The sequence below is a fragment of the Sminthopsis crassicaudata genome, chromosome 4 (genome assembly GCF_048593235.1).
Source record: "Sminthopsis crassicaudata isolate SCR6 chromosome 4, ASM4859323v1, whole genome shotgun sequence".
Taxonomy (NCBI): domain Eukaryota; kingdom Metazoa; phylum Chordata; class Mammalia; order Dasyuromorphia; family Dasyuridae; genus Sminthopsis; species Sminthopsis crassicaudata.
Genome location: NC_133620.1, coordinates 264935088 through 264963065, shown reverse-complemented (window position 1 = coordinate 264963065; position 27978 = coordinate 264935088). Strand labels below are relative to the sequence as shown.

General features: G+C 33.3%; 1 protein-coding gene across 1 annotated transcript in view; it reads right to left on the bottom strand.

Annotated features, from left to right (window-relative positions):
- Positions 1–27978, bottom strand: part of PKHD1 (PKHD1 ciliary IPT domain containing fibrocystin/polyductin) — a 645163-nt gene that overhangs the window by 142747 nt on the left and 474438 nt on the right. The window contains 5 exon segments of the mRNA XM_074264713.1: positions 8149–8306; positions 8937–9105; positions 10348–11226; positions 14876–15028; positions 18591–18745. Coding sequence (XP_074120814.1) covers positions 8149–8306; positions 8937–9105; positions 10348–11226; positions 14876–15028; positions 18591–18745 — 1514 coding nt within the window.

Below are 27978 nucleotides of genomic sequence, written 5' to 3'. Positions count from 1 at the left end.
ATAGAAAATAAGATGACTATTATTTTAACATTCATTGTCTTCCTGGGATGTTCTATGATTCCAAATCATTGAATGTCAAATAAAAAAATTAAATTTTCAGAGTACTCCAAAGGCAATGAAATAATATATAATAAATATGAATAACTTGCAGAATATTTCCAAAGAATAATTGTACTTTACAAGTGGTATAAAGGATATCCTCAAAGAGATATATGATTGGAAAGGAAATAAGTGGGTTCATAATGATAATCTGTAAAAAAATCTGTAGATTTTTATAGTATCTATACAATGTCAAAAGATCTAGATGTAAATACATGGCATAGAAATTTTAGTGGAGAATGTGGACAAAAATAGCATAGAATGAACAGGTACAATTGGATTGTGATCTGAAAGATTGAAGAGGATACTTTTTATTGATAAGATCATAGAACCATTAAAGAATCAAAGTAACTTTGCACATACAAGTGATTAATTGAGATTTGTTTCAACACAATGAATTTAAGTGAAGTAATAAAATTAGAGAAGATGGACTTTGAAGAAGCATTAAATTAGAACATCACTTTCAATAACAGTCCGTAGAAGCTGATGGGGAGGGGAGGGAACTGTATTTGCTTGTATTCTAGTTTTAAAGCATAAATGAACCTTTTCTTTTGGTACAAAATTATCTGATTACTACTTCTACACAGAGAAAGCATATGAGAAATTTAATGGATTGAGTTTTTTGAGAACAGAAGATATATATTTGTGAGAACTGCATAGGCAAGGTGGGGTCAGATTGTGAAATCTTTGAATATGTTTACATTTGACACATCAATAGGAAACCCTTTTATGTTCTTGTGGATTAAACTGAAATTATTAGAATGGCTTATTTGGAAGAGTTGTCCGCTGGTAGAATTCAGATAGATTGAAGAAGAAGCACAGAGATTGAATAGCAATGCTATTTAAATAGTTTAGCTCTGAGTTGATGCCATGATTTGTCAACTGAATAGATTTATAAGATTCACAAGAACAAAGAGACAGAGGAACCAAGGATGACTAAGTTTTTGAGTCTGGAAGTTCAAGAGATTGATGATTCTATTGACAGAAATTAAGGAGTAAAAAGAAAGATAATTTCAGTTTTGCTTGGGAGCATGTAAGTTTTGATTTATGCATGGTACTTCTAAGATAATGGCATGACTTACTTCTAATTTTTTTACACCTTAAGAGTTCAACTGAGAAATCAAAGTTATTGCTATAAATTTGTTTGCTATTGTTATTGAAATAATAACAGATGAACTCTCTTAGTAAAAGAAAACATGGTGAGAAATAAGTCAGCAGGCAGAATATTAGGGGAATGGCTGCAGTTACAGCTGTGAGGAAGAAGATACAAATGGAAGAGGACATTGATAAGAAGAAAGAGAAGTTTTCTATCTAAAAGAGACCTTGGAGATGATTCTAAACTCCTCATTTTGCCTAAATGGAAACTGAGGCTCAGAGATCAATTACTCAATCAACAATAATTTATTAAGTATTTTCTATGTGCCAGGTACTAAGTTTGCAAAGAAAAAGAAAAGCAGCCCTGCTCTCAAGGAACTTACATTTAAATGTTTAGGAATAATACATAAATAAATAAATAGCTTCACATATGATGTATAAAGAACAGATACAAATTAACTTTGAAGAGGAAGATGTTGGCAGCTGGGTGGAAAAGAGAACACCTTTCAAAGAAAATGATATTTGAGTTGTCTTTGAGGACACAAAGAGTGATTCCAAGAACAGAATCTAAGGGAAAAAAAAATAACAGTATAGTAGTAGTTAGTAGAAGTTATTAATCAAATTACAATACAACGAAACTCTCCCTTAATGCTGCCTATTCTACATACTATCAGAGAAGTTAGGTTAGGAAATATTTTCAAGGAGAAAGTTATCAACAATGTACATACATAAGTCATTAGAACTACTGTGCATTATTTTTAAAATCAGAAATATTCAGAAAGAAGAAATTTCATTTTAGAATAATTACAAAGCATAAAATATTTGGAGTCTACCTATCTACATATAAATAGAAAATATATGAATAGAGTTAGAAAAATAAGACTCAGAATTATGAAGGAAGATGCTATCTCCTTTCAGAAAAAAAAACATAGTACAATCTTATATAGATGCATATGAATATATATGTCTATGATTATCTATTTATCTAGATACTTATCTATCAATCATCTATCAACTTGTCTGTCTGTCTCTATATGCGTGTGTGTGTGTGTGTGTGTGTGTGTGTGGTTGTGCATTATAGACTTCTTATAAGGAGAGTGGGGAAGAAGAGCAAAAAAGAATAAAGTAAAAAGTACACAGCAGAAAACAAAAGAAAACCTAAAAGGAATCAAAGAAAGATGGACAAGGTACAGTTTTTTTATTAAGTTTTCTTAAAATGAAAATTTGTTGACTTATATTTTCAATCCTATCTTATATTCCACTGTGCATATGGACATTTTTTTCTTTCTCAATTTTATATTTCAGTTAAAATAAATAAATTTTAGAAAAGAAAAGTTGAGGAAAAGTAAATTATATAAATAAAATAAATCTATAAACACATTTTAAACATATATAAATGTAAATTAGTAGATAAATATTAATTATTCATGGGTAGGGAAAAACAATATAAGGATCATCTTCAAAAAATATGGGAAGGCTTAAATGAACTGATGCAGATTGAAATGAGCAGAACCAGAACAATGTACATACTATAAGAAAAACATTGTAAAAATGAAAATTTCTGAAAGACTCAAGAACTCTGAAAATGCAATGATCAATCATGATTATATAATAACATTTATGAAGAAATGTTCCCATTTACTGACAGAGAGGTGGCAGATTAAATATTTAAAAAGAAAAACACAATTTTAGGCATGGTTGAATTTGTTTTGCTTGACTATGCACATTTGTCACAAGAGTTTTGTTTTTCCTCTATCTTTTTCTCTCTCCAATTTTCAGTACCAAGAAAGAGTGCTGTGGAAAGGAGATATGATCAATGAAAAAAAGAGTATCAAATTAAGTCATTAAAATTTTGATACTATTCCAACAAAAAATAAAAACTTTTTTTAAGTGAAGCACTTTATAGAAATGAGGAAAACAAGTATTTGGAGAGTGACTGTTAATATTTGGCTATATTAAAATAACAAAAATAATACTTCCTAATTTGTCATAAATTTACTATGAAATCTATCGACTTTCTGTGGAAGTTCTTTTTAAAATGACAAATTAATTATATAATTCAATTGGAAGAGCAAAATATTTGGAATTTTAAAAAGATAAAAAGAACAACATGTATTAAAGGGCCTTCAAAATCTCCTATATAAAGTAGTTTTCATCAAAACTATTAGGTACTGCATAAAAAAAAATAAAAAGAAAATAATTAATCAAAAAAAAAAAAAAACAGAAGTGATGAAATTTAGCTTGACAAACTCCAGAATACAAATTACTACAAGAAGCACTCAGGTTTTGACAAAAAAGAACTGATATTAAACCAACATCTTAAACCTTATATCAAAATAAAACCTCAATCTGTATGTCAGATAAACATAAAAGACCATGCCATGCACACACACACACACACACACACACACACACATAAAACATATATGTGTGTATGGAAATTAAATACTTTTTACAACTTTGCCTAGGGAAAGAATTTTAAAGCAAAACTTAGAAAAGATTATATATAATCAATATAGATAATTGTAACTATGAAAAAACAAAAAAGTTTTTGTACTAGGAAGGTCAATTGAGATAGAATGACAGATATTGTAGAGTATAAGAAAAATATTTTTATCAGATGTCACTGACAAAAGCATGATTTCCAAAACATATGAAAAAGTAACACAAATTTATAACATAAATTTTATTCCCTGATAAATAAATAGTCAAAAATAGGAACATATAATTTTAAAAGAAAAAAGTGTCATTAACCACATAAAATATGCTCAAAATAACTATCGGTAAGAAAAATTCAAATTAATACAACTCTAAGGTTTAATCTCATACCATACAAATTGACAAACATAAAAAAAAAAAAAAAATCTGGACGTATACTATTGGGGCAAAGGGGAAAATGCCATAGTGATATAATTATTAGTGGAGCTGTAAAGTGTCCTAACCTAAGTGGATTTCAATTTACATAGATAGAGATAGGGTTTCAGGACTAGATCTATGAATTCACTGGTGGAGGGAATTCTAGGTTGAGGAAACTCCCTTTATCAATGAAGTTTGGAATTTTCTTTATAAATAATAATCTCCAAAAGTTTCCAAGTACATCATTGTTCCTATTTTCCCACATTCCCTCAAACATTTTACATTTTCTTTTTCTATCACTTATATGCGATATCACCTCACAATTGTTTTTAATTTGCATTTCTCTAGTTAATAGTGATTTAGAGTATTTATTTTTCTTTTTGACTATAAATGGTTTTTGTTTCTTTCTTCTGAAAACTGCTTGCTCACATCCTTTGGCCATTTATTTACTGGGCAGTGACTCATATTCTTTATACATTTGACTCAATTCCCTATATATTTGGGAAATTAGGTTTTTACCAGAGAAACTTGCTATAATTTTTTACCAGTCTCCTGTTTTCCTTCCAATCTTGATTATATAGGTTTTGTTCATGCAAAAACTTTTTAAAATTTAATGTAATCAAAATTATCCATTTTATTTCCTGTGATCTTTCTATATCTTATTTGGTCACAAATTCTTCCCTTATACATAGTTCCCATAGATAAACTTTATATGTTCCTTTAATTTGCTTATACAACTTTTTATGTTTAAATCATGTACCCATTTTGACCTTATCTTAGTGTAAAGTGTGAGTTGTTTTACACCTACTTTCTGCTGGTTGCCAAGCTAACTTTTTTTTTTTCTTTAAGTCTTAAAAGATGAAAAATTCATAAATACATATAGATAGCATTACTTCTCATGAAATAAAAGGATCACAGCAAACTGATTCAATCATATCAATCATTTTTACAATTTGCATTTTCCATTATGACACATGCTACATCAAGTTACTGAAACATCTTAAAAGATTGAATTGACTGGATAATAGTCTATTCACTATGCACAAATTGGTGCAACTATGTTTTCATCGTGTCCATGCAATCTAGTGTGGTGGATGTTTGCTTATTTGCTAGTGGGGAAAATTATTTTTTTCTGTTTGGTTTTTCAAAGTTCCTAATTGTTGATTATTTTTGTCATAAAGTAGAGAAATAATAATAACATTAACTAGTTAAATTAATTGATGAATACAGTCCTAACAAATAACTTAGCCTCTATAATAGTATTTTTGAAGGAGAAAATTATCCATCTTAATTGTGTAGATTTATCAATTTAATGATGATATGATCAAAGAATAATTATCCTGTTAAATTCCTAATAGTGAACAGAGCAATGGGTTAATTGCTGAGTCACCACCTGGCTTTGTACTCTATGAATATCTGTGTATCTATACATCTATCTAAGTTTCTATCTATGTATCTACTTATTTACACACACACATGTATATGCTGTTATATAATAATATAACATTATACAAAGGAAAGTGGAGAAAAAGGGAGGAGGCAGATGTGGCCATGATAAAGAGGATGAAAAATACAAGGAGGAAGATAACAAAAACAACAAGGAGGATGAAGATGAGAAGGATGAAGATGAGAAAAAAATTATTATGATTAAGAAGGAAAAGTGGTGAAGATAGGAAGGAAAGATGAAGAGGGAAAAAGAGCACATAAGAGGAAGAGAAAGAGAAAAAAAAAAAGGGTCATGTTTCTAAAGGGAGGTAACCTTTTAAATTAACCACTCAAATACAAGAAAAGAAATGGAAATTGCTGCCTTGGATTACGTGTCCTTCCACATCTTCCTTTACAAATCAAGCATGGAAATCCTTCTGACTCACAGTATGTATTCTTTCAGAATGTGATCACAGATTGTTATGCTTCCACTCCATTTGAAGTCAAGGCAAGTCAGAGGGAGGGAGAAAATAAGGTATAGAAAAAAAGTTCGCTTTGGAATTTACAAAGTGGTACTGAAAGCTTTATCTGTCTCTGCTTGGGATAAAAACCCTTGCAGTCACATATCCCAAAGATTCTAATATTTTCTGAGCCTCCACTATGCCTTTATATTTTAATACCCTGACATCTGGAATCCTAAAAGTCTAATGTTTAACCATAAATATCTGCTGAGATTAAAGAGCTATATACCAAGTTTCAATCTTTGGGGCCTATAATTGCTTGGGAAAAGAGAATGGTATTTCCCCCTCTAGCTAGAAAAAAAAAAAAGACCTCTGCACACAGAGATATTGGCAGACAAATTTTCTAACAACCGTTTCTTCTCTTCATTTTTTCCTCTCATTCTCTACCCCCTCCCTTTTCCATTCTTCCATTTTATAATACCATCGCACTGTCATTCCCAGGACAAATGGGGAAAATAGAAGCCTAGACATTTTTTAAGATACATTTCCACATATAACAGCAAACAGTGCAGAAAATGCTAGCCACTCTAAGCATTTAGAGCATCCACCCCCAATGATATTGGGCTTTACCATTATTCACTCACAAACCACTTCATCATTCCCTCAGCTGACAGGTCAATGCCAGCTTTATTTTCTTTTTTGTCAACCCAATCTTTTATTTTTGATTTGAAGCAACAGTCTCTCATAAGACCTCCAGTGTGATAATGATATCTTTCTCTCAGAAGAGATATTTAAGAAGTATTTCACAAAGAGAATAGAGTTTCAGGGGAGTGCAATAAAGGTGGATCAAGTAAGAAGTCCTAGCTCAGTTAGGATAGTTTTAACTGCAAAAAACTGTTAGCAAAGTAGAGAAAGGTTTATTATCTTTTTGCTTTCATTACAATGAACAAATATGGCATCTTTCCAACATTGAGTATAGCTTTCCTTTTCATTGATAGGCATTGTAGAGGAAGAGGAAAAATTCTTTATTTGGATTACAAAGACAGAGTTTTTCAAGAACCAGCTTCTAAGGTGAAGAGCTATATTATTATAAGTAAGTGATAATCTCTGTGCACCTTAATGCAATCATGCAAATAGGAGATACTATACCATATTTTGCTTCTTAAATGACAGGATTGGGATGAGGGGGAGGGGGAAAACAACTTTGTAAACCTTATAAGGCTATTAGGCATCTAGACTATTATACAATTATAATGGTCTTTTAAGGTTATTTACTATTAGAGTAATTAGGGAAAATTAAGGTATTAGGAAACATTTTTTGTTCTACATTAATGCAACAAGAGCCGGCTTGGTATGGAATAGATGGAGAGCTGGCTATATAGAACCAGGAATATTCATCTTCAAATCCTACATCTAATACATACACTGAGTGACCTTGAGTAACTCACTTTAGGTCTGCGTTATAAACAAGTTTTTATGACTATAAATTACCTATATGCATAGATAGAAGGAATTTCCTTATCTAGGACTTTCCTATGCTATTTAAGTCAGTCCTTACTATATATTAGCAATTCTTAGTCTAGATATTTTTCTTTTTTTTTTTTTCCATCTGAGATATAAAGAACAAATGTCATCAGCCAAAGATTCCTTTTGCTTCCAATAACCTCCCTACATCATGTTGCTCATTTAAATTTTCCCATGGAACAAGAATGTCTATCTTTTAATTATGGGTTAGAAAAATAGAGATTTAATATTGGCATACTGCCCAAAAGTGGAAGCAAGAAAAAAAAACAGGATTTCTTTCATTATCCAAGATAACTAGGAGTAAAATATACAAGTAGAGACTTTGTCCTTAGTGGCAAAGTAGAAAGAGAAATGTTGTTTATTTACATCACCTTTCTCTGTAAATAAATATGGAACATTGTTCATGAGTATAATTACTAAGCCTGGAATAAAAAATAACAAACAATAACAAAAATACCTTCTATGGCTATTAGACTACTTTGGATTTCCTCTTATGCACATAGAGTAGCTGTAAATAGAAAATATAATTGGCAAAATCCAGTGCTAATTTCCATCCTAATTTTTTTATTAGTTTAGTTTAATTTTGTTTTGTTTTGTTAGCATGCAAATTACTTGAACTCTCTTTCCCATATATACACACATCTCGCCCAATAATCATGTTCTAGACTTATTTTAAGATGCAACTGACCTGTGCTGAAGCAGGATCCAACACTTTCTGACTTGGATTTTGGAAAAACAGAAATTGGTGGTGGCAGATCGAGGGCACTGCCATCTAAGTCTTTGAAAAGATACTTTATTGGACCTTCACAGTCTAATTCGGGGCAGACCATTTCCCCTGTTTCCTTCCTATGGTAGTAAATAAGAAGAAAACGTGTCATTTAATGAAAAGAATAGAGAAAATCTCATATTAGTGTTGTCATTTTGAAAATGACAGGATACCATATCTGTCATAGCTATAGTAGATGTTACTTTAGCTTAGAAAATATTCTAAAGTTTATGTTTTTTGTCATAAGGAAGGAGGTCATCTCCTTTATATATTCTGATTGAGAATTACCATATATTTATATGGAAGAAGACCAAATTTTAAAAATTAGTATATGACAAAATATACTTAACAGATCAGATCTATGAAATATTTAAAAACTCACAGCAGTGTTTCAATACAATTTATTTCCTATGTAATTTTATGTATTTTATTTTATTTCCATTTAAATAAATGATTCTGAAGTATATAGATTTCTCCATACTATCAAAGGGGTCCATAAAATAAAAGTTAAGAACTGCTGCACTAAAAGTCTTAGGAAAATAATGTAACTTTTTTTGATAATTCTGAAGATATTTCTGGCCCTAATAGTCTTTCAAATTAACCAATAAATATACATTATTGTGACTAATATGAGCTTTGGAGAGGCATCTAATACTACTTAAATGTGTGTGGGCAATTATCACTTCACTTCCATAGGATGAAAGTAGTACCTGAATTGAGGCAGAGAGAAGTAGAACTTGTTCCGATCTTTGACCTTGAGCATCTTTGTCCTCTGAGCTATGATTGGGGGCATGATGCCAGTGCTATCAGGATTGGGCAGAATGCAGACATCTAAGTCATTGCTATAGCAGCTGTTCACAAAGTCAGAAAAGGTGACTCCTAAAATGGATGGATAAAGTATTGACTACATGAGAACCATGAAGCACAAAAGAATTAATCCAGTGTTTTGTGATTGTGATTTTTTAAACTATTTCATCACTCAGTATTCTCCTATGTAAACTTCTATGGTATAAAATATTGTACCCTATATTCTGATACAATTTCTGTACACAGAAATTTCTGGAGACAGATTACCTAAATTCAAATCTCAACTCTCTTAGTTACTACCTATGTAACTATCCACAAGTCATTTCATTTTTCTGGGTATCATTTATGAAGTGAAAGCCAATGATGATATTTATAACATCTAGTCTTTATGCAGTGCTTTAAATTTTTACAATACTTTACATGCATGATTTTGATGCTCACAATGAAAAAGCCAAGGTGGAGAGAAATTAAGTGAGCTGCCCTGAGTATCTCAGTATCTGAAGATAGGATTTGAGCTCCAGTCTTCATTACTCCACATCCTCCTCCCTATCTACCTAGTTGTTATATTGCTGCCTATTAATTCACCAAATTAATTTACTAAATCTTAATTTACTGAAATAATGGCTTCTTCTAGTTCTAGACTTAGCATAAGAAAGAAAAATAAGAGTATTTCAATGTGTCTTTCTTACTAGAAACAGAATAATGTTCTATATTCTCATGTGGCAATCATTTTCTTCAAAGACTTGACTCATTTACTTTACACATGGGCAAACCAAGAAAGAAAAAAAAAAAATTAAATACTTTTAGAGTGAGTCAGTAGCAAAAAATAAATAAATAAATAAATAAATAAATAAATAAATAAATAAATAAATAAATAAATAAATAAATAAAATCTGCCCATTAGACCAAGAAAAGAACACAGAGGTAGGAGTCAAGTGACCTGGATTCTAAACCCAGCCCCCTAATATTTGTCTTTCTGACTGCAGGCAAATCAGTTCAGTTTGATGCCTTTGTGTCTTTATTTGCAAAATGGAGGTCATTCCATTTGCCCAACCTATCTCTTAAAGTTGTAAAGGACAAATGAGAAAATAGTTATGAAACTAGCTTGGAAAAAATAAAAGCAGTTAGACATAAGAACTTTTCCACTATTTATGCAAACTAGAATCCTGGCAGAAGGCTTGAGGCAACCTACTGATTAGATTGCATTGCACTGACCATGCTTGTAAATAAGGAAGGGGAATTTAAGGAAGGGGAACCCAGTGAACCCAAATGTTTATGCCAAGTGGCTGAAGTAAATCCACATGGTCAACTAACCGTCAAGCTTCATGATTCCTAAGACAGAAGGATAATTCTTCACTTTGTGCCATGTATCTTGAGGCCATTGATTTGGTTCCCCAGTGAATCCAGGCCACAATATGCCAACCCGACCCCCTCTGAGATTACGTGGGGCTCGATCTCTTGATGTAAGGTCAGCAGAAAGAGGTTTAATTCTGTCTTCTATGCAGTCAAAAGAAGAGCTTGTGGCAATGATGATTGAATTCCTGAGAATTATCTGTTTCTTTTCTAAGGCACACTGTTCAGCAGAGGGTGTATATACTAATGGAAGAAGGCCAACAACATTGTCCACCAGGGTCACATTATCTATCTCCAAGTTGCTTTTCACATGGAATATGGCCCCATAATCAAAGTTCTTGTATGAAAGGAACCCAGAGATCCCAGTACAGTTGTATAATCCATCTCCTTTATACAGATGGAGTCCATGAAGGCTTGAGTGGACCACATTTCCAATCCACAGATTTTTGGTCATCGAACAATTATGGCCCCTGATATGGAAGCCAATTCTCTCTGATCCTGCTATAGCATTCCCCACAAGGTTGACATCATTGGCCCGGTTCAACTTGATTCCTGTTACCCAGTCCATTGCTTTTTGTGGCTGCTTTGTCAGGACAATGAGGTTCTTGATGAGAGAGTGGTTTTGACCTTCTAGATCAATACCATGGCCAATGGTATCAAATAAAACATTATCATATAATAAAATACTTTTGCTGGAATATACATAAATACCCCCTCCACAGCTCTGGTGCACAGTGGAAGAGATGATCCAGGATCCCAAAGATACATTATTGAATTCAATAGATGGATAGAGAAAAGATCCAAAATTCTGGATTTCCACATTTGAAAGCTGAAGGGAACCTGAAAATAAAATAGCCATTTTTATAGCACCCTCTCCAAAAAATTATAAGGAACGTTGTATTTAAAAGCAGCAGAAAATGAATAATTTTAATGAAAATATTTTTAAAATCCCACTATTCTCAGGTATAACACTTTCTTACGGGCAAAATCTGAATAGAAAAAGCTGGTTAAAGGTTCAATAAATAGTTCAACAAAGGGTCTTTATATCATGTGCATTTATCTGTAGGTCTAAGCTAGACTCCTAGGATAAATATAGAAATAAAGGTCCCCAATTCTATAGCCTCTTAACATTTATAAAACATTTATGTCTTGTCCTCACCAGGAGAATGTAAGCTCTTTGAGAACAGGGATTATTTATAGTTCTTTGTAGTCTTAGTACCTAGCATAGTTCCTTGTAGTATAGTTACTCAAAACAGTCTTTTTTAATTGAATTAAACGTTTTGAGAAAGGAGTCAATAATTATTTATTACTCCCATTTTAAACTTAGACACTGAGGTTCAGAAAATAGAAGTCATTTACTAAAGTCATACAATGTTAAAATTAGACTAAAAAGACAGTTCTTCTGACTTCATATCCTGCCTTTTTTCTGTTATATCAAATGGCCTTGGAAGAGCTAAATCCTAGACCTAGATGCTTTAGGTAATTTTAGATAATGCCTTAGGAAGTTGTCAAATGTAAAGGAGAGGGTAGACATGATAAACTTTGCCTCCAATTCTACTGAATGAAAGAGATACTGAATGAAAACATAAGATGACCATATCACTAATATGCTTCAAGAAGCATTGGAAAAGGAAAGGAAAGAAATAAGGAAACAAACATTTCTTAAGTACCTACTATGTGCTAAAACACTGTACTAGCATTTTACAAGAATTAGCTCTTTTGATCCTAACAACAAATTTATGAAGTAGACACTATTATGATCCCTATTTTACAACTGAGGAAACTGAGGTAAATAGCGACAGTAGAAAGCATTATACATGAATGTACTTGTGCCAAGTCACTGGGGCTTAATTGAATGTGGATGACAACTCAGGTTTTAATAAACATTTGTTGATTGAATAAAAGATATTAAAACTATCGCTAAAAATTCCTTAAATATCAAGAAAAACTTTGTTTCTTCCAAGCTATAGTAAGTCAATATGACTTGAAAAGGCTAGAGAATATATACCTGTCTTCAACTTCAGGAGAAAGAATGAAAAACTGTTTTTTGATCAAAGGATTTTGGTTTTTTATAATGATTGGTGTATACCTAGGATCTCAATTTTATAGCTAGAATTCACTTTTTTGAGGAAAAAAAAAAAAGAGTGAAGTTTTGCAATAAGTGTATTTTATTTGGGTGTGTATGAAACAAGGGCTGAAAACTAGTCCCCAGCAAATTGTTAATCCTCTCAGGGGTCTGAAGTGAGAATTAAACAGTGATTTTGTGTATAGCCACTTTGCTATTTCTCCTTTTGGAAACTGCATTTACAGCAAATAGCTTAGTTCAATGACTCATAGACTTTGGGATAAAACTCCTGATATTTCTAATTCAAAACCTGGAATTATTTAAATTTGCTCCCAGCTCAATAAGATGGGGAAGGGGCTAGAAAAACCATTCTAAAATAGCACTAGGAGAAAAAGATTCTCCTTTCTTCCTTTCTTCCTTTCCATTTCCCCTCCTCCTTTATATAAATATGTCTTCCCTTCCTGTATCTTCCCTTTCTCATTAAGATGATTTTTCTGATAGTCACATAGAGTTTATTTTTTCACTTTAACTATAACAGATAGAAAATAGCAAAAAGAAAAAAAAAAGACTATTTCAGATTGAAAACAACTATAAAGACAAGGGTTAATTTAAACCACCACAAATGATTATATAGCACAGTGGTTATAGTAATGAACTTGGAATCAGGAAGATCTGAACTCAGATCCTGCCCCTAATCCATATAGACCATGAAACTTTGAGCAAGTCCTATAATCTCACTCAATCTCATTTTCCTTATCTATGAAATAAGGATCTATTTCATAGAATTGTTGTAGAAATTAAATGAGATAATATTTGTAAAGTTCTTTGAAAACCTTAATGCTCTATATACATACTAGCTATTATTATAAAAAAAAAAAAAATAAACATTGGGGGCAGCTAGGTAGCGCAGTGGATAGAGCACTAGCCCTGAATTCAGGAGGACCCGAGTTCAAATCTGGTCTCAGATACTTAACACTTCCTAGCTGTGTGACCCTGGGCAAGTCACTTAACCCCAGCCTCAGCAAAAAAAAAAAAAAAAGAAAGAAAAAGAAAAAGATAAAAATGAACATTTATCCTATTTTGTGGGTATTTAATCAGACAGCATAAAATAAAACAATAAAACTTTGCTATGATAGTCATTCCAGTTTTTCCCAGCATATAAGCTCTGTTTTAGGAACACTGCAAAGTACCCAATCATATTTTCTATCTTCTCTTTTCTTTTCTTTCTTTCTCTCTTTCTTTTCTTTCTTTCCTTCTTTCTTTTTTCTTTCTTTCTTTCTTTTTTTTTTAAACAATCATTGTTTTTCTAGGTTGAATTAAGCAAAGACTTGCTCATCTGCAAACCAAAGATCAGCCTCAACCACCCAATGAACCTAATATAAGTAGATTATTTGGACAGGAATGGGCCTTGGATCGTATCTTACACATCATTAAAGATCTCATTACCTGGGCCCACACCAAAAACCATCAGAGTGAGAATCTAGCCTCTAGTATGGAGATTTCTAATCAATGACTTATGACTAAAAGACAACAAAAGATTAAATACTATTCTACATCAGTAACCTGAAAAGACATTTCCAAAAATGTGCCTAAAAATAAGCAAAGTCAATCACTAAAGAAAAGAATCTGCAAGAAAGAAAACATTTTAAGAACTTCTGACACTATAAATTTGCCATTATTGACCCTGGAAGGACTAATGGAAATTGCAGAATTCAGAGAAACCATGCAGAGTTTAAGTTATCTGCAAGTCTGAAGAAACTGCAAAATATAGCCAATCAAAGCCCATATAGAGTGAAAGGGATTGGTTCGCACCATCTCCATTTTACAAATAAGGAAAATGCGGGTCAGAGGATACCCAGCATTATACAGGCAGTTAATGAAGAGACAGGACTCAGGTCATCTGACTCAAAAGCAGCTAGATAGTGCAATGAATAGAGTGCTGGACCTGGAGTCAAGAATACTCATCTTTGAGAGTTCAAATACAGACTTAGACACTTGATAACTGTGTGATCCTAGATAAATAACTAAATCCTTTTTGCCTCAGTTTCCTCATTTATAAAGTGATCTGGACAAGGAAATAGCAAACCACTCTAGGATTTTTGTCAAGATGACCCTAATCAGTCAGACTAAAATGATTCAAAAATAACAATCTCTGACTCAAAGTCAATATTCCTTCCACCTGTGGTGCTTTTCTAGGAAGATATGTTTTCTGAGCTAAAAATGCATGTCCTTATTGTTCCTAGATATATTGCTTTAACATAAAATTGATAAATGGACACAGATTAAGTTAATGAAATCAGAGAATTGCTGATCTGGATGAAGTCCAGCCCCATCAACTGAACAGATGAAGAAACTCAAAATTCTGTTACTTGGTAAGAGTCTAGTCTGTGACTAGAATTACTGAACCAGGGCAATATCACATACCTGAAAATTCTTCTCCATTGGGCTTTTGAAAGGACCCCACGATCATTCTTCCACCACATGGAACATCAGGCTGGATTTTAATATTTCGAGTCAGGAGGCCCACCTCAGCAGCCAGAGAAATGTGCCTGCCATCTTCTATTGAATGGGAACTTCCTGTGACAGAGGGGACAAGGGGTGATAATACAATTTTAAAGTCCATTTCGGAAATCACCAACTAGGGTCCCAATGAAACTGACAAATGAAAACACTTCTGCCCCTCAGAAGTTCTACCCACATTAAGGCTCTCTTTTCCTCAGGCATTCTCTACAAGCATCAACTGAGAAATGAAAAGGCTGCTCACTTGTCTCTCTTTGGGATCAGAGTGAGTGTTAGAGCAAGAATTCATTTGTTCTCAATAAGGTAGGCACTGTCAGTGACAACTGGCATCCAGAAACCAAGGCAGAGCTATCCAATTAGTATCATCCTTCCTTAAGCTTATCAGCTCTAGACATCAGAGTTTGCTGGTACATTGTCAACTGACCACTTTCATGGAAATGAGGAATCCCAGATCAACTAAATCAGCAACAACACAGAGATAATTTCTAACTGTAAAAAGAAAGTTGAATTTGAACAGAGAATAGAATACTCACATGCATACAGTAGACCAGCAAACCTGTTACTCCCCAAGCAAGGTCTCTACAAAGCTAAATTGTAACTATTTCTGGATTCTTTGTTTTTTCTCACATAAGACATATCCCTATATGCTTTACTACAAAGTAGAAACAAAGCATATTGCTTGCATGATGTACCTCCTTATGAAAGTATAAACACCCAAAAGGCAGGGGTTACTTTTACCTTCCTTTGTATCCTTTGCACTTAGCTTAGTGCCTGGCACATAGCAGTTGCTTAATAAATGCTTGTTGACTTAATAGGCAAATTTTCATTGCCCAGGGGAACTTAAGAATAGGACTTGGTATACAACTATCTTTTTTTCCCTTTTACTTAAAAAATAAAAATAAAACAAACAAGCAAACAAAAAACCTCCATACTATGAATTTGGAGAAACAGCTTAAGGTAGTATTGTAAACTGCAGTTAACAAGTTTTGTTTTTTCTTTCACAAAGAGAAATGATTCTATCACTCCTTTTCTTTCTGATGATAATAGTAAATAGTAATTATTTATTGTACTTAATATTTGTCTTTTTCTTTTCCTGAATCAGACTTTTCCCCCCCTTTTATTTGTATTCACACAAGAATACTAAAGATATTAGGGATGAGCAGCTAGTGAAACCATTCATTGCCTAATGTCTTATTACCTTTAGGCTAAAATACAAATTATTTTGTCTAGCATTCAAAGCCTTACTAGAGAGCTCCAACTTCTCTGCCTTGACTTATTTTGCATTACTTCTTGTGTAATCCAATCTCTGGTCTACTTACAATTCTCAGTGGCATTTTACATTCTTAAGACTTTGCATGGGCTGCCACTTCGTGTCTGGAGTGATCTGCCTCCCTCACATGTTGGAATCACCTTCTCCAAGGTTTAGCTCAAATACCAATGCCTCTCTGAAGGCTTTCTTGATTTCCTCAGCTGTTAGCCATTCATCCCTTCAATAAAATTTTTGTTGCATTTATACTGTATATATTTTGTATTTTTGTCAGCATGCATATTTTTTCTTCAGTAGAATACTAGTCCTTGAGAAGCAAAGATAGCTTTTGTTTTGTTATCCTAGTTGTTGTTCATTCATTTCAGTTGTGTGCAATTCTATGTGACCCCGATTGGGATTTGCTTGGCAAAGATAAACTTTGACAAACAGGTTAAGTTACCTGTCCAAGATCACACAGTCAGTAAGAATATGAGACCAGATTTGAATTTGAGAAAATGTATCAGGGTGGCACAACTATGACAGTGGATGGACTAAACCAAGTTGAGAGTACTATTGATGAGTTAGGTGGGGGTGTGGGAGAGTTATCTGCCTCAAGCATGTAAAGACTTCTCCCCTCAGAATGGGCAGATGAGAACAATGTTCCAATGACCATAAAAGCCACTTTAGCAGATGCTATGGAGCACTTAGAATGGTCAAACATAGAAGATACTTTTGATGATTCTAGCAGTGTGACTGAGATTGCCAACTTTAAGGATATCTGACTCACATCTAATTAACAAATGATGTTAATTAACAAGGTAATGTCCTTACCCTGTGATGTCATTGGTCCTCTTCTAAAGGAAGGATGAATGACAATTTCCTTGATACTTAGCACATTACCTTAGTATATGAGTACTTAATGAATGCTTGCTGATTGATCGCCCTTCATGGAATGATTCAGAATTTCTCTTCAAATTTCTCAAAGTACTTGGTATAGACTTGTTTTCCTTTGTAGTTATTTCAATAAATGCTCATTGAACAGTATTAAATTCATTAGTTTTATACACATTTTCAGTGGTCAACAAACAAAATGTTCTTTGAACAAGCATATTTCACAAGAATCAGTTCCATGGTAATGAAAAGTAAGTAACAATTTATAACAAACTTTCTGTTTGTGATTCACTGCCCAAAGAAAAGATTGGAAATGAATTCTGGTTAGGGTGAAAAACTTATATTTAAATTTGGAAAAGGATTTGGTTTGGGGAGGGTTTTTTCCCCTGCTTGCCATTGTTAAAAATACTAATATTTACTTCTCTAATATAACTGTAAGAAATAGATAGTAAAATTAATAGCATCATGGGAAATGCCTTTCATTAAAGTATAAAAAAATCCAGGTTTGAAGTCTGGCTCTGCCACTTACTAGATGTTTAAATTTGGACAAATCATTTAATCTCCCTTTGGTCTATTTCACCATGTTTGGGACAAAAAGACCTACCCAAATTGGCTACTCAGAGATTACTCATAGAACAGAATTATTCACTAGAATCTCCAGAAGTGGACCCTCATCCTGGTCTACAAGCCAAAGTCCACAGAAGGACAGAAAATGTTCACGGTTTTTATACATTTCAGACAAAGAAGAATCACCCAAATCCCACCCTCTGTATAGTGTGATTGTTCACATAAGTCTGTATTCCCCTATTTGGTCAGTAGAATGCAGTAGATAAGATGATGTATAACTTCTTCGACCAGGTATACTTTTTAATCCTTTCTTTGGACAAAGGAATGTAGTCCAGGCCTTATCTAAAATCACTTGATTCTGAAGAGGCCCAATCTGAGGCCTTAAGGCTTCAATCAATTTAGCTAATAGTCTCTGATCAATATGTACTTTATCTGTAAATTCTTCACCTTTTCCATACAACCATAAGTAAAATATTACTTATTTTGTCTAAATCACAGAGTTATTATGAGAGTCAAATGAGAAAATATATTTTGCAAGATTTGAAAAATATATAGCATTATACAAATATAGATTATTAACACTGTTTACCTTCTATATATGATTTATGTAACTGGGGAAATTATTTAATCGCATTATGCATTATCCTCTTTGAAATAAGATAATTGGTCTAGATGATCTCTTAACATCTTCAACATTTCGATCTTATGGCTTTTATCACTGCCAGAGAAGTAATGGCACTTATCAATTCAGATAATGAATCTTCATATGACTTGATATCAGAGCTAAGATTAGAATTCATAAAATTCTGAGATCAGTCTACAATATAATTTATTAGACTACATAATCCTTTCAGCAAGCAATAGGGTCATCGATTCATTAAAGTTCATCAATTTCTTCATTGTCAAAGTCCTTACCAAGGTGTCGGTGGTTGAGATATTCATGGATTCTAATACTTTGACCTATAACTTCCTTTATAGTGAGGATTTCTGCTTCATGAGGTTCATAAGATGAAGAACTCAGTACAATCTTGTCTTCTGGTCTCCAATCAACTGCATCCTCCACTAGAATCCTATAGAATCACAAGAGTGGAATAGAATTAATCAATCAACATGCATTTATTAAGTGCCTCTATATATGTCAGATACTCTGCTAGGCACTGGAGATAAAAGTACAAAGAATGGTTGGATACCTAATTACAAGAAGCTTGTATTCTAATGTAGGAGACAAAAAATACATGCATACATAAACATGTATATATGTATATGCAGCATCAGTATAAAGTGAATAAATACCGTGTTTCCCCGATAATAACTGTCTTATTATTTTTTTGGGACTAAAAAACACCAGAGGGCTTATTTTCAGGGGAGGGCTTATTTTAATGAACATTGACAGCAATTTTAATAAACAGGTAAATGTGAACAAAAATTTTTTTACCTTTATTCAATAATGATCATGTCATCTTCTTCAACAACATCGTCATAAGTATCCATACCCTGAATTCCAGCCTGGATGTCTTGCGCCAGCAAGCAAATCACCAGGGAAGAAGAGGATGACGCGCTCACTGCTGCAGCTCTGATTGGATGCAGCTCGGAGCGCGACGTGCGTTTCACCCGGGAGGGGAGGGCGGCGCTGCTTACTGAAGGTACCGCTACGCAGCATATAGCGCAGGGGATCACCATGATGACCGTTTTCATAGTAAGTTCGATAGGGCTTATTTTCGGGGGAGGGCTTATTTTAGCGGAATATTAAAGAGTATGTGGGTGTCTTATTTTCAGGATAGGTCTTATTATCGGGGAAACACAGTATAAATATATGCAAAATACTTAAATACCAAGTAGTTTGTTGTTGTTTGGTCATGTTTTAGTTATGTCTAACTCTTCATAATCCATTTGTGGTTTTCTTGGTAAATATACTGGAATAGTTTGCCATATCTTTTTCCAGCATCAGGTAGTTAAATAGATAGGAAATAAGCAGACAAGGAAATTATGAAAGACTTAAGGCAAAAGATGGTACTTGAGCTTCGTTTTAAAGAGAATAAGGGATTCTATCAAGCAAAGGTAAGAAAGTAATACATTTAAGGCATGTGGCATAATCAGTACAAAGATATGAAGACTAGAGATGAAGAATCAGATGTGAGGAAAATGTGAAGGCCATTTTGGCTAGATAGAAAAATACTGGAGGGGAGGATTATATAATGAGACTGGAAAAAATAGGTTACAGCCAAGTTGCGAAAGGCTTTAAAAGAAAAATAAAGTTAAATTTTGTTCTAAAAGCAATAGAAAGCCACTGGGGTTAAATGAGTAGGGAAATCACATGGTCTGATCTGTGCTTAAGAAAAATTACTTTGACAGCAGGATATAGAATAGACTTATAAGGTGCAGTGAACAACTTAAGGCGAGGAATCCAAATAACATCATTGTGTTGTTTTTTTAAAGAATGAACTTTTTTTAAGAATGGGATTTAAAAGATATTAGGTTTCTGATTAATTCAATGATTAACCATGATTTCAGAGCATTGATAATAAAAAAATGCTACCTAAATAAGAAGTGATAGATTCAATATGCAGAATGAGACATACAGTTTTGAATATAACCATTGTAAAGATTTGTTTTGGTAAAGTGTATATATCTACTAAGAGGGTTTTGTTTTTATTTTCTTTTTTCAGTGGTAGGGGAGAATTGGGAGAAATATTAAATGTTTTTGTTAATTAGGTTTTGTGGGGGGGGTTTTTATTTTTATTTTTTTTAATAATTGGGGGAAGTGAGGTGGTATAGTGTATAGAGTCCTAAGCTTGGAACCAAAAAGATTCATCTTTCTGAATTCAAATCTGACCTCAAATAATTACTAGTTATGTGACCCTAGGTAAGTTTACTAATCATATTTTCCTCAGTTTCTTCATCTGTCAAATGACTTGGAGATGGAAATAGCAAACCACTTCAATATCTTTGCCAAAAAAAAAAAAAAAAACAAATGGAGTTGCGAAGAGTTGGACACAATTGAAATGATTGAACAAGGCTTGAATTTAGATAGCAGTTGTGTGAAAAGATTTTATGTTTTGTGAGGTTTGTGAGATGCTGGAGAGTCAGAGACATCAAGATTTGGTAAGTAATTGGATATATAGGAGGAAGGAGAGTAAAGAGTTGAGAATAATGCCAAAATTACAAACCTTGGAGACTGAGGGGAAGATAGTTCAATTTTTAGACATAGTGAGTTTTGAGATGTCTTCAGAACATCATATATATATATTGGGGCAACTGGGGCTAAGTAACTTGCCCAGGATCACACAGCTAGGAATTATTAAGTATCTGAGGCCAAATTTGAACTCAGGTCCTCCTGACTTCAGGGCTGGTGCTCTATCCACAGTGCCACCTAGCTGCCATAGGACATCCAATTTTTAATAGGCAATCGGGGATATGGGAATGAAGCTCAGAAGATATCTGGGATTAGATTGTAGAAGTAGGAGACATATAATCCACTAGAGTTTACAAAGTAAGAGTGTGTACTATAAGGTTTCTTTAAAAAAAATTAGAATGTACCCTTTGGCAGTTTAGTGAACCTACAGAACCCTTAAAGATTATCAGAATGATGATCTTTAAAATAATTTATGGAAATGCTAAAGTTCAGTTAGAGGTTGGTTTTTAAAGAAAAAGTAATGACTTTTTTTTTCTCATTGAAATTCACAGACTCCCTGAAATCTATCTCTTCAGATGTTTGTGGGCCCCAGTTTAAGAACCCCTCATATAGATACAGAAAAGAAGAGGGCAAAATAAGAACTTCAAGGAATAGCCACAGTTAGGTGAGAAGATATGATTGGTCATCAACAAAAGAGATTTAGAATAATTAGTCAGATAGGTAAAAGCTATACTAGGAAAGAATAATCAGTATAAAATATACTATTATATCAGGGACCATCAAAATTGCAGGAAAGTAAAAATATATTCAATCTTCAAACTAATTATACTTAGAGTGACTAAGGAAAAAAAAATCCATATTCAATTCCCTCCCCCTCAAAAAAAATTTTCAAACTGTGAAAAGCATAAAGAAAAGTAGAACATAGTAAAAATGGACTAGATTCTATGAAGGCCCTTCTGTTGTGTCTCATATGTTTCCTTGTATACAGCAGGTACCTACTAAATGTTTGTGACTTTAAATTAAGTTGATTTCCATTGTAGTTTTTAATAGCACAATTTTTTCTTGATTTACGGATAGTTTAATTAACTAAAATTCTTTCAGATGAAAGGCATGTAATGTTGGAATGACAGATTGTATCTAAAGTCTCTGTCCTAAACAAGAAACAAAAGAACAAGTACTTTACAGAATAAAGGAGGTGAATTTTAATGAGGGAAGAAGCATGAACTCATCTTTTCTTTTTCCTGTGTTTGTTAAACTTTTTATGCTTTTTGGGAGTTTAGAAAGAAACTTCACAACATTAAAAAAGTGCCCAGAGAAGGAAGTATTTGAGCTAACACAGAATGCATCCATCCATCCATCCATTCATTCAATAAATACTTATTATAAAACAATAAGCACAATTCGATGTGCTGGCAGATAGAGAAACAGTTAAAAACCCATTTTTGTTTGTTTTGATCCTGTTTCTAAAATGTTTAAATTCAATGATTTCCCTTTTCCTATGTTTGGGAATTATCAAAAGACTTTGTCCCTGGCCTTCATATTACTCTCAAAACTCTCTGGTAATTCCAATTCCTAAATTTCAATCCTATTAATACTTCTATGCAAATGACAATAGAAGTCTAAATCTCAAGTGCTAATCTTTCCCAAACCATCTCTTTTTCCTAGTTTTTGTATTTGTAACTATCTACATATCTATCTTTTAATTATTCATTCATTCATTCCTTTGTTTGTGGCAGCTAGGTGAATAGAGCCTTGGACTTTGTATAGAAAAATTAAGTTCAAATCTTGCCTCAGATATTTTCTAGTTATGTGACTTTGAGCAGGCTTACTTTCCTCATCTCTAAAGTGGGCTAATAATTATTTCACAGGATTTTGTTTTGGATTCTTAAAAGAATCAAATTAGATAATATGTAAAACACCTTTTAAACTTTAAAATACTAGCTAATGTTGCCCTGATTATAATTTGATGTTAGATGGATATGTTTTACACAAACACACACATGTATACAATACAAATATTGAAGGAACAGCTAATATGTTAGATGACAAATTAATGATTCAAAAGAATATCACTGGCCAAAGTTGGAATCATTGACCAAATTTAGCAATTGAAATTTGATTGAAATAAATATAAAGTCATATAATATACTTTATAAGATAAGTGATATAAATTTGATCCTCATTTTATCAATAATTAACTTTAGGTTCAGAGAATCAGGTAATTTGAACCAGACTGCTATAATTAAAAATGTTTTAAGTATCTCTTTAGCTAAGGTTCTATTGATACCATAGACCAAAGGTTCTAAAACTGTAGATCATTATCCCATATGAGCTTGCATAACTAAATGTGAAGGTTGTGAAAAATTTGACAACAGGGGGCGGAGCCAAGATGGAGGAGAAGATACATGTGAATTTGTAAGCTCCTTTCTTCCCTCAATACCAACTAGTTAAATCAGCCTCAAAAAATAATGCTGGACTGATAAAAAACAGAAGGATTAGAAGCACAACTTACCAGCTGAAGAGAATGTGGAATTTCAACAGAAAAGGTCAGTTCCAAGAGGAGGAAAAAAAAAAGACCAGCACAGACATGGTGAGACTAGGGGCTAGCACACTGTGCCAAATGGGCTGGTGAGAACTCTGGGATTAGAGAAGCCACTGAGATAGAGGAATCTGGCACAGGCTGATAGCTCTACTCTGCTTATAAAACAGCAGATCAGAAGAGAAATCAAAGTCACTTCAAAATAAAAAGCCAGAAAATATAATCATCCCAAACTGGAAGTGACCTAACACTGATCGCCACAAGACTGTGCAGCCACCTTCTGCTGTCTGGGGCTTTTCCTTGGGACAGTTAAGAACCTGAACAACACAAACACAGCCCGGGGCAGCCTCTAACCCACATAGTGCAGGGCTCAGCCTGAGGCAGTAGAATTCTCCCAGCAGCAAAACTCCAGCAGCAGCAGAACCTCCACAGCAGGGATTGTGCTTCCTGGGCAGAAACTTCCAGTTTGAACACAGAGGCTTTTCACATCAGCTGCTAATATCCACGGCCACACGGGGGGGGGAGGGGTCCTTCAGTAGGCACTCCTTGCAAAGTAGCCGGGCTAACCACCTCACCTTTGAGTCATTTCCAGGGGGGAGGGGAACTCTCTCCCAGAGCTCTCTCTTAGCCCAGTCACAGGATTGTTGTATCCAACCCCCAGTCTGGGAGTAAGCTGGTAAATTTCCTATACAATGGCAGACCCCCACAGAGTATTAACAATGAGTAAGAAATTGAAGAGAATGATAGACACCTTCTATACAGAGAAAGAGAGGGTATCCAACCCCGAGGAAGCTAATAGCAGAGAGTCTCCAGATTACACTCTAAAGGGGAATGATACCTGCCCCCATCACATAACTTTCTCCTAGAAGAGACTATTAAAAAGTTAAGAGAGTTTGAAGAAAAATGAGGAAAGGAAAGAAAAGCTATGATAGAGAATAACAACATCCTGAAATTTGAGTTGGAAAAAATAAAGAATTTACAGGAGGTACAGGGAAACAAAATTTGTGTATTAGAAAAGGTTAAAAAAATCACAGGAAAGTAGGATTTCTGAATTGGAAAAGATAAAAAATTCCCAAGAAAGTAGGATTTGTGATTTGGAAAAAGAAAATAACTCACTAAAAAAAAAAAAAAAAAAAAAAATTAGTGAAATGGAAAAAAATTCAACAGAGCAAAATAATTCATTTAAAAACTCAATTGATCATATACAAAAAGAACTAAAAAATGTGAATAAAGAAAATAACTCATTAAAAATCAGAACTGAACAAATAGAAATGAATGATTCATTGAGAAACCAAGAATCAGTCAAACAAAACCAAAAAAAAAAAAAAATGAAAAGCTGGAGAATATCATCAAATATTTACTTGGAAAATCTATATCTGGAAAATAGATCTAGGAGAGATAATCTGAAGATCATTGGACTTCCCAAAAATTATGATGAAAAAAGAGCCTAGATTCTATTTTACAGGAAATCATCAAAGAGAACTGTCCAGAAATAATAGAAACAAGAGAAAATAGGCGTTGAAAGAATTCATCGAACACCTTCTCAAAAAAGACCCTAAAAAAAGAACTCCACGTAACATTGTGGCTAAGCTGCAGAACTACCAAACAAAGGAAAAAATATTGCAAGCAGCTAGGAAAAACAATTCAAATATCAAGTTGCCACAATAAGGGTCACTCAAGATCTGGCTGCCTCCACATTAAAGGATCTAAGGGCCTGGAACCTGATATTCCAAAAGGCAAAAGAACTAGGATTGCAACCAAGAATAAACTACCCAGCTAAGTTTAGCATTTTCTTCCATGGAAGAAGATGGACATTTAATGAAACAGAGGAATTCCATTTGTTTCTAAGAAAAAAACCAGACTTAAACAAATAATTTGATCTACATCCAAAAGACTCAAGAGAAATAAAAGTAAAAAAGTAAAAAAAAAACAAAAAACTACTGAATTAATAAATAAAACTAAGAGTTGGTTTTATGAAAAAGCCAATAAAATAGATAACAATTTGGTAAATCTGATCAGAAAAAGGAAAGAGAACAATCAAATTGTTTGTCTTAAAAATGAAAAGGGGGATCTTTCCACCAATGAAGAGGAAATTAGAGAAATAATAAGGAGTTACTTTGCCCAACTTTATGCCAACAAATTTGATAACTTAAGTGAAATGGATGACTACCTCCAAAAATATAGGCTTCTTAGATTAACAGAGGAGGAGGTAAAGTGTTTAAATAGTCCCATTTCAGAAAAAGAAATAGAACAAGCTATTAATCAACTCCCCAGGAAAAAATCCCCAGGACCAGATGGATTTACATGTGAATTCTACCAAACATTTAAAGAACAATTAGCCCCAATGTTATATAAACTATTTGAAAAAATAGGGGATGGAGTCCTACCAAACTCCTTTTATAACACAGACATGGTACTGATACCTAAACCCGGTAGGTTGAAAACTGAGAAAGAAAATTATAGACCAAACTCCTTAATGAATATTGATGCTAAAATCTTAAATAAAATATTAGCAAAAAGACTTCAGAAAATCATCCCCAGGATAATACACTATGATCAAGTAGGATTTATACCAGGAATTCATGGCTGGTTTAATATTAGGAAAACTATTAGTACAATTAATCATATTAATAATCAAATTAAAAAAAACATATGATCATCTCAATAGATGCAGAAAAAGCATTTGATAAAATGTAACATCTATTCCTACTAAAAACACTTGAGAGTATAGGAATAAATGGACTATTCCTTAAGATAGTCAGGAGCATATATTTAAGACCCTCAGTAAGCATAATATGTAATGGAGATAAACTGGAACCTTTCCCAGTAAGATCAGGAGTGAAACAAGGTTGCCCACTATCACCATTACTATTCAATATAGTACTAGAAATGCTAGCCTCGGCAATAAGAGCCAAGAAAGAGATTCAAGGAATTAGAGTAGGAAATGAGGAAATCAAACTATCACTCTTTGCAGATGACATGATGGTATACTTAGAGAACCCCAAAGACTCTGCTAAAAAGCTATTAGAAATAGAACTTTAGCAAAGCTGCTGGATACAAAATAAATCTACATAAATCCTTAGCATTTTTATACATCACCAACAAAATGCAACAGCAAGAGATACAAAGAGAAATTCCATTCAAAACAACTGTTGAGAGTATAAAGAAAAGTCAGGAATTATATAAGCAAAATTACAAAACATTTGCCACAAAAATAAAGTCAGATTTAAATAATTGGAAAGACATTAATTGCTCTTGGATAGGCCAAGCAAATATAATAAAGATGACAATACTCCCCAAACTAATCTATTTATTTAGTGCTATATCAATCAGACTCCCAAGAAATCTAGAAAAATAACAACAAAATTCATATGGAAGAATAAAACGTTGAGAATTTCAAGGGAACTAATGGAAAAAAAGTCAGATGAAGGTGGTGTAACTGTACCTGATCTAAAGCTATATTATAAAGCAGCAGTCACCAAAACCATTTGGTATTGGCTAAGAAATAGACTAGTCAATCAGTGGAACAGATTAAGTACACAAGACAAGATAGGGTACAACTCTAGCAATCTAGTGTTTGACAAACCCAAAGATACCAACATTTGGGATAAGAATTCATTATTTGAAAAAAACTGTTGGGAAAACTGGAAATTAGTATGGCAGAAATTAGATATGGACCCACACTTAACACCATATACCAAGATAAGATCAAAATGGGTCCATGATTTAGGCATAAAGAATGAGATCATAAATAGATTAGAGGAACAGAGAATAGTCTACCTCTCAGACCTGTGGAGGAAGAAGGAATTTATGACCAAAGGATTACTAGAGATCAATATTGATCACAAAATAGAAGATTTTGATTACATCAAATTAAAAAGCTTTTGTACAAACAAAACTAATGCAAACAAGATTAAAAGAGAAGTAACAAATTGGGAAATTATTTTTACAGTTAAAGGTTCTGATAAAGGCCTCATTTCCAAAATATATATAGAGAACTGACTCTAATTTATAAGAAATCAAACCATTCTCCAATTGATAAATGGTCAAAGGATATGAACAGACAATTTTCAGATGAAGAAAATAAAACATTTGTAATCATATGAAAAAAATGTTCTAAGTCACTATTGATCAGAGAAATGCAAATTAATACAACTCTGAGATACCACTACACACCTGTCAGATTGGCTAAGATGACAGGAAAAGATAATGATGAATGTTGGAGGGGATGTGGGAAAACTGTGACACTGATGCATTGTTGGAGGAGTTGTGAAAGAATCCAGCCATTCTGGAGAGCAATTTGGAACTATGCCCAAAAAGTTATCAAACTGTGCATACCCTTTGATCCAGAAGTGCTACTACTGGGCTTATATCCCAAAGAAATACTAAAGAGGGGAAAGGGACCTGTGTGTGCCAAAATCTTTGTGGCAGCTCTTTTTGTAGTGGTTAGAAACTGGAAAATGAATGGATGTCCATCAATTGGAGAATGGTTGGGTAAATTATGGTATATGAATGTTATGGAATATTATTGTTCTGTAAGAAATGACCAGCAGGATGAATACAGAGAGGTTTGGAGATACTTGCATGAACTGATGCTGAGTGAAATGAGCAGAACCAGGAGATCACTATAC